The 18,398-nt window shown below is 48.5% G+C and overlaps 1 protein-coding gene across 3 annotated transcripts in view; it reads left to right on the top strand.

The window, feature by feature from the left end:
* Positions 1-14,577, top strand: part of ZDHHC3 (zinc finger DHHC-type palmitoyltransferase 3) — a 66,475-nt gene extending 51,898 nt beyond the window's left edge. For 2 of the 3 annotated variants that reach the window (XM_007505060.3, XM_056800225.1), the window contains exon 7: positions 10,774-14,577. In XM_007505060.3, the coding sequence (XP_007505122.1) occupies positions 10,774-10,989 (216 nt within the window). In that variant the 3' untranslated portion in view covers positions 10,990-14,577. Of the gene's footprint in view, positions 1-1,905; positions 3,628-10,773 lie in introns of those variants that run through there. The other variant, XM_007505061.3, reaches the window with a different exon arrangement.
* The last annotated feature ends 3,821 nt before the right edge of the window (positions 14,578-18,398 follow it).

Here is an 18,398-nt window from a genome sequence, read left to right as displayed (position 1 = left end):
TCAGAGCAGAAGGACCAGTCTGGGGCTCTCCATGAGTCACATTTCCTTCCTTTTGCAGCCCAGGAGGCAGGGCCTCAGGTTGACCTGGAGCCAGCAGCCCTTAGTGAGGCCTTAGAAGACTGAGTAAATCATCCTTGGGTCAAGGGCTTCAGGAAGAGACACCTTGCCCAAACCCTTCCTGCTGCCTCCTTTTCAGGTTTAAAAGTCACTGCAGTCTTTGCCACTGCAGGCCCTCCAAAGAAGATACAGGATGATCACTAACCACGGGAATGACTTCTGGGTAGTGTGTGTGGCCAGGAAGAATTCCCTCTCCTAAATGCTTTAGCACCCGTGCCCATGTGCGCCCACATTCACAGGGTCCCTCCTGCCCACCCACCCCCATGTGTAATCATCTCTTCCATGTGAGGAAGCAGAAAGAGTTGTGATTGTCAGGCTAGTCACTCCCACAGTATTCTGGGAGGGAAAGTGTTGTGAAAGAGAGCATGAAGAAATAGTATTTTTCTCTGTCTCAAGGAAAAGTTTCTCTTCTTCCTCTAGGGCAGCTTCTCTTCCTGACTCTTACCAGAATTATTAATCCCTGTGAAGTCTGTATGGTTATCTAGTGCCATCTTGATACAAAGAAGATCTGGTCATTCTGGAGAGGAAAGTCCTGCTCCAACTTTACCAGAGGTCCCTATTGAGCAGTTGTTGGTGATTCCTTCCAATAAAGAAGGAAATGGTGTTTGACCAAAAAGCAATTCAGCCAGGGTTCACTTATTCAAGTCTTGATCACTCAAAACTTCAGGCTGTGCCCCAGGAGGTGAAAGAATGATAGGTGATTGGGATAGGACCCCTTCCCAGCAGTGTTGTTCTAGCCATTGTACTTCTAGTAGGGAAAGAAGAACCCACTTAGCTGCTTTATACAATAATGTGGGGCCTGCTGGCTCCCCGTCCTTCGTAGATGCTGGGCCTCCTTTCCTCTTTAGGGACTATCAAGACATTCCCTGTTAATATTGACCTGGTAATATCCCTCAGGTAACTGTGATTTATCTTAAGTTACAAGAAAAGGAATAAACTTTTCCTTGAATTCTGATGACAGCTTGAGACTCTGATTACCCTTTACTGTCTCTAAAGAGTACTAAACTTGTTTCCATCGTGACTGGAGCTCATCGAACTGGTTGCTCAAAAAATCTATGCTATTGCTTTTAACATTTACTAATTTAGTATCTTCCCTTTCCTGTTGATGACTTCCCTCTACCCTCATTGAAAGTTCTCTTTACCTTTTCCCAGTTATTTGACTGTGTATCTCTTGGCTTCTCCTGCATTCCATATTTTCACTCTCTATGAGTACTCCTGGGGAAGCTAACCACACTGGAAATACTATCTAACCCTTTTTTTTTTGTCTGCAAACTGGTCATGGTTTCTTCAAACAAATCTCCCATGAAATTGACCTTACATTAATTATCATTATAAATTTCATGATGTCAGATCCTTGCTAGCTGTTATGTTAGGCTCAGAAGACCAGGCCAAACTAAGAACAAACCACAGGTCTTCACACAGAGATGACTTGGGTTCTAAATAATCACAAATTGATGGGAATTATTAGGTGTCTGACTTTTGTTGAGGTCTCCCCGTCCCTTTAAAAAAAAAAAAGGGAATGCTTACAAATGTGTATTTCTTCTACCCCCTCAAAAAAAAAAAGAAAAGAAAATTTGGTAGAACTTTATCACATTTTCTACTACTTTTTTTCTTCAATTTAAAAGAAGAAAAAGGTCAGTGAAAGTATTTTCTAGATTTCTGGAAAAAAACAAAAACCAACCACAAACTTTTATTCCATTGCCATAAGGCAATGGAGATTCCCTCCCCTAAAACAAAACCATGGTGATGAAAGTGCTTGACTGAAAGTGTGATTGTTCTTGTTTTCAGGGAATAGAACAATTGAAAAAGGAAGAGAGAAGATGGGCTAAAAAAACAAAATGGATGAACATGAAAGCAGTATTTGGCCATCCGTTCTCTCTAGCATGGCTTAGCCCATTTGCTACACCAGACCAGGGGAAAGCAGACCCGTACCAGTATGTGGTCTGAAGAATCCTTGACCAGCAGATCCACTAAAACACAAACCACATTACAGCACTACCGTTCAATAAATTTTACATGAATGTTTAAACCGAAAAAGCAAAACAAAAACTTTTTTTAACATCAAGTAAAGTGGCGAGCATTGCAGAGAAAAAAAGCCCCCTTCTGCCGATGAGCTCCGTTTTCTCAGGCTGTCCCAGCGGTTTTTGGTGGTTGGAGCTCCTCCTCCTCTTCTTTTTTTCAAACCCCTTTAAATTAACTTTCCTGGCCTTTGATTTCCTCTCTGCTTTCTGTTTGGCAAAACTAATGTGAAAGGGGCGCCCTTTCCCAGTGGTTGTACCCACCTCTACTAACTGCACGAGTTGTGACTTTGGTGGGACTGGACTGGTGGTCCTAGCAGTGAGGGCAGAGCACATCTGCCTCCCAGCACCTCTGGGGACCAGCCTGGGGAGGAGGACTGTCCCGGGGGTCACAGCGGGGCTCCTGGGATCACACTGAAGATGGACAATTAATCATTAAGCTGGGAAAGATAAGAGGATCAGGGAATGGAGCCAATCAGAAAGGCCTCTTGGGTCATTGGCTTCTTTGGGACAGTGGGATTAGCTTTAAAACAAGGCCCAGGGGCCTGTGTTCTTTGCTCTTGAAAAAGGAAAATCAGTTCTGTTTAGCTGCCTTGTTGATGGGAATGAGGGAGGGAGGGATGGGGTAAATGGGAGTAAAGTCTATTTCCTCCAAATCAAGAAATTGTGCCCTCTGTTAGTCAATAGAATGACTTGGATGGACAATTTTTCCTCAGTGCAAAATGCCTTATATGAAAAGAATGAGAAATCATGCTGCTTTAGAGCAACTCAAGCCATTGTCTCCTTAAGTGAGATGCCAGTTAAACAGTGTTAGTGACAGTGTGGAGGTAGCAAAGACGTCAGCATCAGAACACTGGCCCCTGCAGAGTGCTGGCATAGATAAGACGCTCCCAAGAATGATTCATTTTCAGGGATTATCATTTACAAATCCATAAAAGTGAAGTCATCCTCTGATATTTTCACATTAACACACACACACAGAAGTTGGAAGCAATGAGGTTTTCAGTGTTAAGGAGTAAAACTGCTACTATCATAGATGATGTGGGGAAAGGGGTGGCACTGGCTTGTGGTTTTGCAGAGCCAAGAGGCACATATCCTACACACAGAGCAAAAAGGGGACCTCATCCCGCGTGACTAAGATGATTGGAGTTTTACGTTGGAGCAGGAATCCATTTTAGTTTCCCCTTTAAAAATGTAGTGAATGTATTTTGGAGGGAGGTGGGAGGATCAAAGGGGTTCTCCTTCAAACTATATAACAGACATTTTGAATGCTGGATGTCTGGATTCTTACAGATTGATTTTTTTAATACTTTTTTTAGCTTTCATTTTGAGAGTATGAATGAGATGTATTAAACATCAGTCCAGATCTGGGTGTGGAGAAAGTCAGTAACCTGTGCCACTTTCAGAAAGTCCTGTGAACGTGCCACATTTTTAAATTTTTGTCAATGCTTCCACATGGAAATCATATGCAATAAAATTTTTCCAAAACTTGTTTTCTGATTTAGCTCTGTGACCTGTTGCAATATAAGGAGAAAGTAAGCAAATTCAGCAATTGATGTGGTTGGGTTTTTTTTTTTTCATAGTTCCTTTTTAACCAATATTCTAACACTCATTCTCTGGGGAAAAAGAGGTTCTAATTGACTCTGCCCAGTGGATGAGTAAATGTCTTGAGGACCAAAACCTATGTTCCTTTGGTTTCTCTGGACTAAATTCACTATGTGAATTTTATTCTTTCAGACCTTGTTACTCTAGAAATGGAGTTGAGATATGATTTCACACTTCAGTTATAGTAGCTAGGTTCTTGGGGGGGAAGGAGGGAAATATGATCCCTTGGTAGGAAGCAAGTTAGAACAAGAAAAAGCCACTGCAAGCAAAACGTTGCCTTTTAGCTAGCTCGTACTGCTTTTTGGGGATCCCAACTCTTTGATTGTGACCTTTGAGATTGAAGCAGATCATTTCCTTCCTATTTAACCAACTCATTCAGTGACGTAGCCCAAGTCAATTCTCTTTCCCTGCCTCATTTTATTTATGCAACAAATAATATTTTTACAGTGCCCAGAGAAGAATAGGACTGTTTTCCAGGATCTCTTTAGTAGCAGTTTTTTCTCCTTTTATACATTATATAGTTAAACTCTAATAAAATTTTATTTACTGACTGCTTCATTTTAAAAAATGTACTAAGAAAAAATCAGCATTGAATCTTCATGGGAGTTTGGAAGTGGCTTATCCTCCCCACCACCACCTAGTTTGTTTGTTTTTTTAATAGTTCTCAAGTTGATCTGCCTTTATCCAACAACCTCCGCCTCCCCCACCCCCATCCTCTTCCTATCCATCTCCCTTTTGGATGGGAGAGTAAGACAAGGAAAATATAGCTCAGTTTTTGAATGCCTTTGAAATAGTAGCAGCTTTCACCATTTCTGAGGGCATTTCTATTCCTTTGAACTACTAGATTATTTCTTTAGTCCTTTTCAGATTTTGCTCGAGTATCTGAGGAGAGCACTAGTAACTGTTTTAGCCTGTACAAATGTACTGAATTTTCTGTGCTCGAAAAGCATAGGAAGTTTTTTCTGTGATCAATAATTTCTAATGTATATGATACATTTGCTAAAAGAAGCACATTGTAGGTTTATAAATCGTAGTCAGCTTACAGTCTTCCATATTGTAGCTTTGTTGAATTTGGACACCGTTTGGTGTAGTGGAGAGAGTTGTGTAAAATCAAGACCTGAATTCAAATCGTGGCTTTTCCACTCACCAGTTGTCTTGCCCTTCAGTTAGCCCAAGGACCTGGTGTCCTCCTCTGTCTGGTGAGGAGGGTTGGGTGGACTGGGTGACCTCTCGGTCTCTTCCAGCTCTAAAATCCCATGAAGCTGTGATAGAGGTGAATGGATGCCTCCTCGGAGACCTTGAGGAAAGGTGCTATTGGAACACAAAGGAATACTGCCTGAAGATTCCTTTGTCTCCTTCCCTTTTTCCCCTCTCCCAGGGCACGTCTCCAGTAAGGGATGCTGATCTGTGGGACAGCATCCGGGCTGGTCCAGGAGCCGAGAGGCTTGTGCTCTGCCGCCAACCTGGCCACATCCTCAGGCCTCTCGCTTTCAGTTTCACCTGTAAAAGGAGGGGATTGGTCGGATGCACAGTCTCTGTGGTCCCCTTCCAGCTCAACGCGTCTGATTTCTGTTCACATTAGCAACATACAAAAGAATGTGTGCATATGCAGTCAATGCATCTGTTTGTTCTTTTTTTGTATACAAATTAGTTTGTGTACAGATACATTTATGCTTATCTTTGTTCGCTCTTAACCGAGGCAGCATGGTGTAGTAGGGACAATGTTGAATTTAGAGTCAAGGCCTGAGTTCAGATTCTCCCTGCTGTGCTTTTTATTCTCTGTGTGACCTTGGACAAGTCACTCTCTGAGCCTCCGTTTCCTCATTGCAAAATGGGGGAAACAAAGCGTGCACTACCTACCTCACAGGGTTGTTGTGAGGAAGGCGCCTTGTGCTATATTCTTCCTCCTCCTCCTCTCCCCCCGTGTTAGACTGTAAGCCCCTTGAGGGCAAGGATTGTCCTTTTTTCATCTCTGTATCCCCAGAGCCTAGCACAGTGCCTTGCACATAGCCAGCATTTATGTTGAATTGAATAACATCCCAAATTCCTGTGGGATCTCTCCTCGGAGACGCACAGACCGACCAACTTTGGGTCAGCCGAACCGAAGGGAAAGAGAAAGCCCAGTAGCCGAAATCCGCTAAGAATGTACCGATCTCCCGTCAATCCCGTCAGTATTTCTTTGTCCCTCGTGCAAGGCCCTGTCCGTGGCTCCTTGGCCTCCTCTCTCGCCATCCCTCCCCCATCCGCCATCGAAGCTCGTAACAAGAGAGGTAGCTTCACCTCCTTTTTCTCTTTCCTGTATTCGGGCAAAGTTACTTAGAAGCCAAAGGGCCGGCCACAGAAGCGGGGCAGACACGGGGCTAAGGCGGCCCTCCACGCGGATAACGCCCGAGCAGTCTGGAGCTGGCGGTATTCTCTCATCCTCTGTGTGTCCCTGATCGCAATGTGTATTCCTGCCCTCTGTATGTATGACTACCTTGGGGGGTTTGTTTCCCAGCCGATTTAACTCCCCCGAGAGGGATCCATACGAGAATGCCTTGTAGAAAATAAAGACCTCCCCGTGCCGGGGACAAGCTTGTGTTGGCTTTTGCCCTCCTCCCATGATTCAGTCCACCGGAAACGTTTCCTTCCTCCCGTCCCCCTGCCTCGACGAGGGCATGCGAGAAAGGGTTGCAGAGCCCGTCCTTAGTCCCAGACGTGTCATGGCCCCTCGAGAGGGCAGCGAGCAGGAGGGGGGATGGAGAGCCCTGCGCCCCTGGGCCAGTGCACCCGCCTCTGCTTCTAGTGCCCGGGCTGTAGCTCTTGGGGATCCCGGCCAGGCGGAGGGAGCCCTCTTGGGCGCTGGATGGCTTCCAGCAGCCCGATGGGGGAAGAAGGGAGCGTCTCCTCGGCGTGGTTCCCCCGAGGCCCTCCTGCGGGGAGAAGGGCACGCCGGCCTCCTCCCCTCACCCCACAAGTGTGGCCCCGGGAGAGAGCTGCTGTTTACCTTCATGACCGATAACGGACGCGACTTGTTTGTATCTCCCTTAGTCGTCTTTGTGTGCCGGAGACCCCTCCCAAAAGCCGCCGCTGTGGGCCCGGGATGTGCCGGGGGCGCCCCTGCTCGGCCAGAGCTCCCCATCTGGGGGGCCCCTCCCAAAAGCCGCCGCTGTGGGCCCGGGATGTGCCGAGTGCCGGGGGCGCCCCTGCTCGGCCAGAGCTCCCCGTCTGGGGGCCGTGTACGTCCAGGGTGGACTGGACATGATCTCAGAGGGATGGAGGGCACGAGTGATGGCAGAAAGGGGGACTTGACAAAGCCGGGGAGTCTGAGAGGTGCAGGGAAAGGAGGAGCGCCCAGGCGGGGGGACGGCCGCTGAGACGGGGTGGCCGGGCTAAAGCGGAAGAAAACTGGAAAGGCAGGCTCTGTGGGGAGGCCCTGGAGCTGATGGGACAGGGGAGCGACAGGCAGGCTGGTTCTTTAGGAAGATCAGTGTCTCAGCCTCAGTTTCCTCATCTGTCCGAAAGGAAGGAGGATCTCTGCCTAACCTACAAGGTTTCTGTGAGGATAAGAGATCTGCTCGATGCCTTAAAGCATTCACTGTTTCATAAACCATATTCAGTATCCAAGTACAAGACAGGAGCAGTGTGGCATGGTGAGTAGAGAGCTGCCTTCAAAAGAAGGCAGCATATTATGGGAGAAAGAGCCCTGACCTGAGTGAAAAGATCTGGGTTCAAATCCCACCTCAAACAACAGTTGTATGATCTTGGGCAAGTCACATCACTTCTACCTCAGTTTGCTTAACTGTATAATGAGGTAGGGTTGTTCCGCTTCAAGGTCCCTGATCCTACCAGTCCTAACCAATACTGGTTTTGTGACCTTGGTCAAGTCATTTAACTTCTCAGTGGCCCAGGCAACTCTCTCAGACTCCTGTAGGCTCCCAGGATTGGTGTGGGGCGTTTTCCCCCTGGGAGTTCTCACCCAGTGAAAGCACAAGTCAGCCCACTCCCCCAGGAGTGAATAGAAGTCGTATTGTGCAATGGGAGCTTTACTTAAGACAGGAAGGAGCTGGCCCCACTGTTGACCAAAGGCTGGCATTTCTCTTGAGTTTTATGCTTGCAAAGCACTCGGCCAATGTTACCTCACTGCTCCTTGCTGCAACCCCAGGAGGAAGGTGCTGTTTGTGCCCCCATTTAACAGAGGAGGAAACAGACAGACGAGTGGTTTGTCCGGGGTTACCCGGCAAGCCCGTGTCTGAGGCAGGGGCTGGACTCGAGCCTTCCTGACTTCAAAGCCCATCCTCTCGTCAGAGCAGAAGCAGCCCGCTTCCTTCCCTGGCCCTCCTTTCCCTTCTGGAAAACGAGAGCCACTGACCCACAAGGTCTGTTTCCAGCCTTGACATTTTCATGGTCTTTTGAATGAAGGGGAAGCATCGTTCCTTCTGAGCCTTCACCGTGAGCTTCACAGTGGATGGATGAGCAGCAGCCTCTCAGATCGGGGCTTTTCAGTCCCTGGTACCTTGGAAATGCCAGATCAAAGCCTATTAAGGGACAGCGATGTAGCACAGTGGATAGAGTGTCAGGCCTTGAGATGGGAGATTCTGGGTTCAAATCTGTCCCCAGATACTTCCTATTTGGGTGACCCTGGATGAGTCACTTAACTCTAATCGCCTAGCCCTTACCACTCTTCTTTCTTAGAATTGATAACTTGCACACAAAGTGAGGGCTTTTAAAAATAATAATAATAATAAAAGCATATTAGCAGGTTGCAAGTGATCCCATACAAGAAAACCATCGGTATTTCCCTCAATAAATCCTCTCTGTTCCTAGCCAAGGCTTCCCAGGGCAAAAAAGCAAAAAAAAACAGGTGACTTGCCCAAGATCACAAAAGAACCGGTCCTGTGCTGTCACTATCTCGCCAAGAGCTAAGAAACCCACATGTCAAAAATAGGGTGAAATCTCCCTGGCAGCAGAGAAATCAGCGGGGTGGAAAATACTAGAGCTGTCGTGATGGAGTAGAGAATGTGGAAGTATCTGCCCCATGCGTCAGGAAGTCCTCCATTCTAAGCCTCACTCATTGCTATCTTTCTGGGGCACCTTGAGAAAACTGGTTTTCCACTCCGCCTCGGTTGTCTCATCTCTGAAATGAGAAGTTTGTACCTCCAACTAGAAAAATCCCGATTCTAGTCAATTCAACTCGAACAATAGTGTGTCCCCTTGAGCCCCCTCTTTGGGTTCAGGAAGGGAGCTCTTCGTATGTAAGGGGATGCCAACATTGGTTCGTCTTGAATGCATTGCTTGACCAAGTCCTTTGACTGCCAGTAGGAGGTCATGGACATAGCCCTGGATTTGGAGCTTCAGGAAACTGGGTTCAGATCCTGTCTCTGAAATTTGCTACCCATTTGACTCCCATCAACAAATCCCTTCCCTGGGCATCAGCTTCCTCATGTCAAATGAAGGATTGGACTAGGCGATCTCTAAAGCGTTCTTGCTGGGCAAGTCATTTATCATTATATTCATCAACTGTAGAACAGAGATAAAAACCACACATACACCCCAGGGTTGCTGTGAAACCCAAATAAGAAATTTGTCAAGGTGCCTTGCACAAAGCCCACATAGTCGGTGCCAGTTCCCCTCCTTCCTTCCCTCCCTCCCTTCTTTCCTTCCTTTCTTCCTGTTCCTCCATCCCAGAATTGTGACATTCCCATGAGATTCGATTTGTAGGTTCACAACAAGTGCCCTATAAATTCTGCTTTCCTTCCTCCCTGTTCCTTGGCTTTCTGATCAGCATTCCAAGAAAGATGGACAGGTTAGGGGGCAGGAGGGGACCGTGTGCTGGTGGTGAGTGTGGTTGGTTGCTGGGGAAAGAGAAAGCCGGATCCCTGGTGCCCAGAGGACTAAAGAAAGGTCAGCAGCATCACCACCACTCCCTCCCCCATTTAACTCCTTGTAGCTTCCTCCCAATGCTTTCCTTTTAATTGGCCTTGGATGAGTAACGGTCACAGGAGCAGGTGAGTGGATGAAGATGGCCAAAAAGCTGGCAGCATGGCAGCTGACCCTTTAGTCAAGTTTTGCTTAGCCCTCCCTGCTTTAAGAGGATTCCTCCCTTTCCCCGCTGTTGCTGGTTCTCCTTCTTGTGCCATTTTGTCTACATGGTTCTGGGTTGGCAGTCTTCATGAAGGAAGAGGGAGTTTTCCATGCTTTGGTCATTAGGTTTTTCTGCTGGCCAAGAGTCTCATTTTGGGTCTAAGAAGCACTTACAATGGGGGACAAGCCTGCCACCATCTTGATTGTGTATTTTCTACCAATGGTTTGGCCATCTGACATGGCCGAGATGCCCATTTCACCATGTGCGGTCTGTTGGTTTGGCTTTCATCTTACACTCAGATGAGTTGGGCCGGCCGAACCACTGCTCAAGAGCTGCCTGGTCAACAGAAAACATGGCGGCTTCCATGTGGTGTGCCTGAGGTTGGAGCAGAGGAGATGGTGGGCACGATGCAGGTCTAGGCTGCTGGTTGGGACGTTTCTTATTGTCATCCCAACGCCAATGGAATGGAAGAGTTGGCGGCGCTAATCTTTCTCCTTTTGCCTGCTGCTTCTCCATCCTCCATCCGTGTTTGTCCTCTGATAGCCCTCCTCAGAGGGCACCTCTTAGCCATGGCACCTTGGAGAAGTCAGCTTCCTCCGCTGTAAAATGGGTGCATTTGACTATGCTCGTTAAGGTTTCTTCTCATTTTTGACGTATTCTCTGGAAGCTCCTTAAAAGCCAAGACCGCCTTGTGCTCGCCTTTGCATCCCCAGCACTTAGGCCAGTGCCTGGCACGTAGTAAGTGCTCAGTGCGTGCATGTCGATTGATTAAGTCTCCGAGCAGTAAGTCCTCACGCGTCCCTCTGCATGTTCCCTCTAGAGCCCAGCAGCATGTCCCCGCCGTCTCCCTCCCGGTGGCTCCTCGTGTGGAATGTGGGTCTGGCTGTGAAAAGGGACTTGGGGGTCGGAGTGGTCGGTTCCCTGCCTTAGAGGGGTCACAGCTCTCTCTTTCTCCCTTTTCTCCTCCAGGGCATTGAGCGCCTCAAGAATGAGAACCCCACCTGGGAGAGGACCCTCAACTGGGCAGGGATGAAGGCGGCGTTCGGAGGCGCCTTTTCACCGAACTGGTTCAACCCTTTTTCGGGCCTGAGTAGGAGTCCGTCTCTTGGGTTGTCCGGAGAGGCGTCAGGCATCACGGTGCGGTGCTCGGAGGAGACGACTAGCTCCGAGGAGGCCAGGACCTAGGAAGGCCGCCCCCGAGGTCATGTGGGTGCTGAAAGGGTCTGACCGCCCTTTAGAATGAGAAACAAAGATGGGACCAGAGAAAAAATGAACATGTTGCACTTCCGCTTCAAATGAGAGGGCTTCCCCTCGCCTTTCCCCCAAGACCCGTCTGCAAAGACGGTTCCCTTTGAGCCCTTCCCTCTCCCTTCCTTAGCTCTCACCGCAGCTCCCCGAGAGATGGCCTCCCGGTCAGAGTCCCTGAAGCCCCGGACCCTGAGCTCCCTCCGGCCTTCCCTCTCCGCTTGGCGGCAGCAGCGTAGACGCCGGAAGCGGCCCCCGTGATCTTTGCTCCTCCTGGGAAACCTGCCCGTCCGGGGGACACGCCGGAGCCCTTCTCCGGGCCTCGGCTTACAAGCTGGACTCTCACTGACCACGGAGAGAAGAGGGAGGGCCTGAATGTCGGGCCCCGACTTTGGGGATCGGCAGCCCCCCGCCTATCCCTGTCTTCTGGATAGTGGAGTCAAGGCCAGAGCCTGTGAGAGTTGGGCCGGAAGCCCTTCCCCGGAAGTGGGGACATTTCAGGGACTCCCCCATCTTCCGGGGGGTCGGGAAGGCAGGGCAGGCCGCGACGACTTCCCGTCTTGTGCTTCCGTGTCCTTCCTCTCACCCAAGCTCAGACGTGTGGGGGTCAGCGAGAGCCGCTGCGGAAAGGCGCGCCCACTCTGAGCGACGTCCGTCGAATGTGCAATACGTGCCTCCTGCACGGCGGAGGGGGCATCGCCGATCCTCCCGTCCCCGATGGCAGGATCCGTGGAGAAGAGGACTCCGGCGACGAGTTCCACATGTACAGCACTAAAGAGATTAATATATATACACACCTGGGGCTCGTGCCCAGAGCGCGGCCTAGGAAGGCGGCCCCGGAGGCGACTCTTCATGGAGGAATCGGCAGGGCTTGGCTCGCACCAAAAGAAGAGGAGCTCGTGTCCTCGGTGGCCAAGGACCCCGATCGAGCTGAGCAGTCTGGGGATTCGAGTATCTTACAGAATATTGAGCGTGTCTCGTATTGCACATAGGAAGATCCATCCAGGGGTAAAGGTGGTTTCACAGCCGGTCGAGGGCTTCGGTGTCTGTGTTCAGCCTCTCTGCGGCTGCCTTTTCTCTCAGACTCTGTTTCGGGTCCCCCAGCCAAAGGAAACCTCGAATCTGGTTCCGGCCTTTCACGTAACCAGCAAAAAGAAAAGGGCCTCCTTCCAAGGAAGGTCCCCACGAAGCGATGCCGCTGGAGGATTCAAACCACATCGAGACTTGCTTCCAGGAAAGCTGTTCTCGGAAGGCCGTGCACGGCGCCTTCCACGGCTCCCCTCAGGCCAGTCGGGGCCCGACTGTCGGGATGCAAAAGAAAGCCCTGTATGGGCCTTCCAGGTGCCTTGTGGGACGCGCGCGCATCCCCTCGCGCGTCTTCCAACATCCTGGCCTCGCCGTCTTCTCTCCGGCACGGCTCTAACTGGAGTGACTTGTGGGAGTGAGGCCGCCTTCATGGGCCATTTCCCAGGAGGCTGGGCAGAGGGCCCCCGAGCCAAGCGCAGGTGAGGGTCTTCCTCCCTGGTGCTCCCCTTTGTACGAGGCCCCGTCACTGCCCCTTTGCCAGGCGTCCTTCAGAAACAGCGGCTTCCCCCGACCTCCCTCCGGTGGGATCCTTGCCTTGTGCTCCCCGAGGGGCTGCGGGCTTGTTTTTCCAGTCCGCCTTTAGATGACATCAGCAGAAAACCAACTCGAGCTGCAGCACCCCGAATCCAGTCCTCAGCTGGCTTCAAACCTGTCCAGCAACTCCAGTATGCTATTCTGATTCTATCTGTTCTAGGCTAGAGAAGAGGCCCCGCTTTAATAAGGCAAGATCAGGCTTTTGGGAATTGAGGGTAGGGCATTCTCTCTCTCTTTTTAATTTTTAAACTTTATTTAGAATGTTTTTCCACGGTTACATGATTCATGATCTTTCCCACCCCTGTTCCCTTCCCCCTCCCGGAGGGTTTAGGGCCTTCTTCAGAAAGAACTGAGAGTTTTCACAGATGGGGAAAAGGATAGGAAAATGGCGGCCTTGTCAGAATGGCGTTTCCTTACAAATTAAGTGAAGGATGATAATGAATATTGGTGTTGGGATCTCTTTGTTATCACTAACTGTGATTAATGTTCACTCTTACTGATATGGCTGGTGCATTGGGGGAATGAATTATTCAGTCAGTTGAGCTTATTTGCAATTTCTACCATAAATGCACAGAATACAAAACCCAAGAAAGGAGGAGGACACTCACTTCTCCAGTCCCTAAAGGCTTTATGAGGCTTCTGGGCTGTCCATCTGATTTTCTCAGGAGCAGCTTTATTATTAGTGAAATGAGACTATCCTGAGCCCAGGATGGCTCTTTAGGCCAGTGAAGCTTTCGCTTAAGACTGGTTGCCTGCACTATGTGTCATCTGATGGTTAGGAATTCAGTGTTATGGTCCAAAGGCAAAATGTCCTGTTATCTCCTCTGGAAATTATTCCAGAATTATTATTCTCTGAGGATCAGGACCACCGGATTTGTCCTCCCATCCATTCAAGAGGCAGCTCAGGACTTATAGAACACAGAGTTGAATACCAAAGATCCAACCTATCTCCAGAAGTCTTATGGTTCTTTTTTGCAGTCTTTGTGTGAGATGGAGGAAATAACACAGGGACTGCATCAAATGGAGATATGTAGTAGAACCTAAAAGTCTGAGCTCCAGAATGTATCTAGTCATCCCAAAAGCCACTCCAAAAAAGAAAAAATGGAGAGTTCCATTTATCAGAAGTGCCTTAACCAATTGGTTCACCCTTTATGCACACCAGCTCCAATTTTCTTTGGATCTAAAGCAGGGTCTCGGTTCGGGACTGACGCCTGAGAGGGCAGCTAGGGACTTGGGCATGGTGTTACCTGGCCGTCGTGAGAGCTGAGCAGTTCTCAATTCCGTCATCTGCAGACCAGCAACAGCAGCCCTGGTCCTATTACTAGAGCATCCCACTTTCCTTTGCATCCGATGGCCTGTCCCATTTGGCTCCCTGGCACTTAGGCGTGAGGCAAACACGTTGCTCTGTCCAAGTTATAACGAACCAAAGCCGTTTTGGACAGAGTAGCCCTCGCAGGACAAGGCTGCCATTCCGAAAACTCAGTCTTCAGGAGTTTGCAAGGAAATCATGAGGTGTTAGAGACTGCTGGGCCCAAGTATTGACCTTTGGATGTGGAAAGAAAAACCCTCGGCGTGGAGTTGTGGCTTCTGGGGCCATTTTCTCTTGTGTCCAAGAAAGAGAGAGAGAGCTGGAAGCTTGCCCTCTCAGTCCCCCTACTTCTCTGTGCCTGCATGAGACCCCTGGCAGGGACCGTGCAACCTTCTGAGGAGGCCCATCTGGGCTTGGGGGTGGGGGTAGTTTGTTCTTTCATGTCATGGGGTGAAATGTGAAGGGGTGTCACGCACCTCCAGAATCCACAGTTGCTACTCCTCGTTTCCAGCCTCCAAGCATTTTCTTGTGCTCTTGGTGTTTGTAGTAATGTTCAGTGCCTTGAAGAGTTTATTTACTAAAACACGTCATTTCTCTCACTGTTGACTCAGCTGTGTTATTTATCCCCAGTGGGGTGGGAACCACCATCTTCAGTGAGCCCCATCTGTGGAGTTTTTCTAGACTGGAGCTCAGCCTCTTGCAACTAGACCCAACAAGAACTAGAGAACCCTAAGGGGAAGGAGGGTAGGGATGTTGCAGCATCACACATGCAAATTATAGACAAATTACCCTTAGTCAACATGCACTTACTGGGAGTGTGCAAATGCACAGCAGGTCTGATCCAGGCCCCATAAGGGCTGTAGAGAAATAGAAGACCTGCCTCCTTTCCCCCAGGTCTAAACCACCTGGTAATAGAAACCAAAAGATTTAGGAAAGTCAAATAAAAATGGTGAACCCGCATAAAGCAGATGGCCAAGGATTGAGTTAGATCTGTGGGAGGGAAAGCAGAGGCAGACAATGAGGATCCCCCTCCTCTCTCTTGATGCCAGGCCCCGTGTGGTCACTCTTAGATGAGCATCTGTGAATCATCCTGGTTGGGTCACTGCAGATGAAAAAGGAGGCAGAGATGCTCCAGAAGGACCCACCAAAAAATAACTAAAGGAAGAAAAGAGGCATTCCGTGAGGTAAGGAGAAAGCCAGTAGAACTGGTCCTCTTGAAAGAAGGCAAAGGAGTGAACTTCACATTTTTGAGTGTTTAAAGGATTTTCATGGAAATAATGAGCCTCAGTTTCCTCATCTGTAAAATGATGGATTTGAATGAGATCATTCAGAGGTCTTATGATTTATTTTATATAAGGAAGTCTGGGGACTGGGGGGTATTCAGTAACTTGTCAAGGATCACACTCAAGGTCTGTGTTGCTCCAGAGTCAAGCTTGCCCGAGGGCTTCTCCCCATTCAAAGCTCCTGGACCAACTGGGTGGGCTCAATTCCAAAAGCCTGCCAGCCTCTATCCAATGCAGACTATCAGGCTATCGGTTTGAAGCCCCGCTTACTCTGGGAGTATTGGTGAGTCCCCGAGGGAAGAGGCTCTTCAAGCCCCTGACCTGAAGGAAGTTTTTTGGGGGTTAATTTTAGTCCTTTCTCAAAATTGGACAGCAGCAAAAATTAAAAAAAAAAAACTCTCAACCTTTACACTGGCAAAATATCCCAAAATAATGAAAAGAATCGACTGAGCCAGCATCAGAGAACTGGCCCAAAGGGTGGTGAGTTCATAATGTTTTGGAGAGAGGCTAAACCGTGCAGCTTTGAGAGTTCTGTGCCTGCTAAGCCTAAAGAAGATAAGAAGAAAAGCCACCAGTTGTTCAGTAAATCTCGGAAAGCTTCATGGAAGAGAGAATTATTCACCTATGTAGGTAATTTCTTCAACACTGAAAGATTTAAAACCTACTAGATGTAAGGCTAGATTATGCGATAGATTAAAATGATCCAGTCCTGACTCTCAAGAAGCTTCCATGCTTCCAATGATGAGAACGGCTTGGTGAGGTGGCCCTAAGGATTTCTTGGCATGCGGTGCTGCTTCGAGAAAAGCCCAGAGCAGGGCAGCCAGATGGTGCAGCGGATGGAGAGCTTCTTGGAGATGGGAAGCCCTGGGTTCAAATCTTTTCTCAGATACTTCCTAGCTGTAGGACCCCAAGCAAATCACTTAACCCCAATTGCCCAGCCCTTAACATTCTTCTACCTTGGGATCAATACATAGTATGGATTTTAAGACAACATAAGGATTTAAAATGTGTTTTTTTAATTAAAAAAAAAAAGCCCAGAGGCAGAAACCGGGTGGGCACATTACCTGAGATGAGCTGGGTTGGCAAAAGAATGACGATCAGCCTAAGAGTACATACCGAGAGCTGGAGAGGACTTCAAAGGCCAATTGGTCCAACCCATTTTACTGTGTCCCTGGCTCATGGTTAGAGCTTAATATGCATTGGTTAATGGGAATCCAGGTCCAGAAGGGACGGGGCTGGGGGTAGTGTTGAAATTGGGATCAAGAAAATCCAAGTTTGCAAGCTGGGCGCCCCAGAACTATTTTCTTGACCCCTTTCAGCCTCCATTACATCATGGATAAAGTGGGGATGATCACAAAGGCATCTCTCAGGGTGTTGTGACCATCAAATGAGATAATGGGCTTCGGAAGTCTGGCACTGCTATAGATATGCTGTCTATTATTATTGCCCGAGGTCCCAAAGGGCTTTATTTTATTTAAATGGTCCCTCTACCCACCCAGCCACTGTGCCCAAGGTCTCTGGTCTGTGTTGCTCCACTGCTCCTGTGAAATGGCAAGTTGTGTAGCTTGAAGGAGACGGGAGCATCACTACCACCCAGATCCGTCACTATCTGCAAGTCCACAGCCCTGTCCCCTAAGATCCATCAGCAGGCTCTTGCTGTAGAGCTCAGGACTCATAGAACATCCATCAACTAGGAGGCAGCCAAGCCCATCTGTTACCCTCTTCTTAACCTTAGTGGGAATCTCATCACATCCAGCCCTTCTGGGAAAGGGTGGAGCAGAAGCTGGGAGAGGGAATATTTTGCTTTATAAGCAGTCAAACAAAATCTTTTCTAAACTAGGCACTTACCAGGGAAGGGAAGGGAGGGAGTGTGAAGCCTATAAATCATCTTTTTTTTTTATCCTCCAAGCAGTTTTCCTATAACCCACAATCTGAATAGCATGAGAAAGTGGAGGATCATACATCTCTACAAGAGTAAGGAAGACCTGAGTTCACATGGGGCAAGTTTCTCAACCCCTTTATGCCTCCACTACTTTAGCTATAAATTGGGAATAATAATAGAATTAAAATTCAATAACCTCCCAGGGTTATTGTGAGAATCAAGCGAGAAGGTATACGTAAGGCATTCTGTAGCCATTAAGGTTCTATATAAATGCTGTCGTTTTGCTGCTGTTCATCCTTTGTTTTCAAAAAGGACCAGCGACTCAAGAGTGAATGGGGTTCAAGTGAGGCAGAGCTCCACAAAGTCCCAGACTCACTCTCTTTCACAGTCATCAAGGTCCAGTGGCAGGACAAAATTCAAGATGGCTAGTGATGGTCCAGGATGCAGAGGATGACCTTGGTGTCTTCCATGTCTGACCAAGCTCTGAGGGTTCCACAGAGCCTGCTTCTGTGGCCGTCATGGCCTCTGGAACAAATTGTTCTCCTCTGTCCATTCCACCTGGAGAAGTCAGTCTTCACATGCTTGGGGTAGACATTCTCCTAACTCACCAATGGGTTTAAGGTCTCTCATTTACCCCCACCCTGGTTTAGCCCATCTGCCAAGACTTTCTTAACTGGGTATGGCTGCTCACGCATTTCAGCTTCTTGGAGCCACCAGGGAGAGCCGGGTGAAAGATGGGCATCAATGGTGGGTGGGAAGCCTTGAGAAGGGTTTGGCAAGCCCTCATGCCACAGGCGCTTTATCTCTCTGAACACCCCAATCATAATAACTAGCATTTATGTAAAAGCGTACGTAAATGTTAGTCATTATTACCCATAAATGGGTGATGTTTTAAATGCAAAATCCCCTGGAATAAGAACTTAAGTTCATCCAAAGAATTACTTTGACAGAGTCTGAAGGTCTAAAAGAAAGGAAGAAGGTGCAAGAAAGAGGATGGATGATGCAAACTCCAATCTTACCCAGCTCCTCTGTTCTGTGCAGTACATGGCAAACCAATGAACCCTGGCAAAATATTTAGTCAATACACAAAGCCCTTCCTTCAAGCAGCCTCAGCCCCAGGTTCCCAAAGCATGAAACTGTACTACAAGCAATAAGGAAGTTCTCATCCCTCCTAAGATCCTCTTTGATCCTCTACCCGGGAGAGAAGAAGAGGGAAAAAATAGGTGAGAGAAGCTAAAGGAATCAGTGGTCCACC

The sequence above is a fragment of the Monodelphis domestica genome, chromosome 5 (assembly GCF_027887165.1).
Source record: "Monodelphis domestica isolate mMonDom1 chromosome 5, mMonDom1.pri, whole genome shotgun sequence".
NCBI lineage: Eukaryota > Metazoa > Chordata > Mammalia > Didelphimorphia > Didelphidae > Monodelphis > Monodelphis domestica.
The sequence above is the reverse complement of the archived record's forward strand: the minus strand, read 5'-3'. Positions and strand labels throughout refer to the sequence as shown.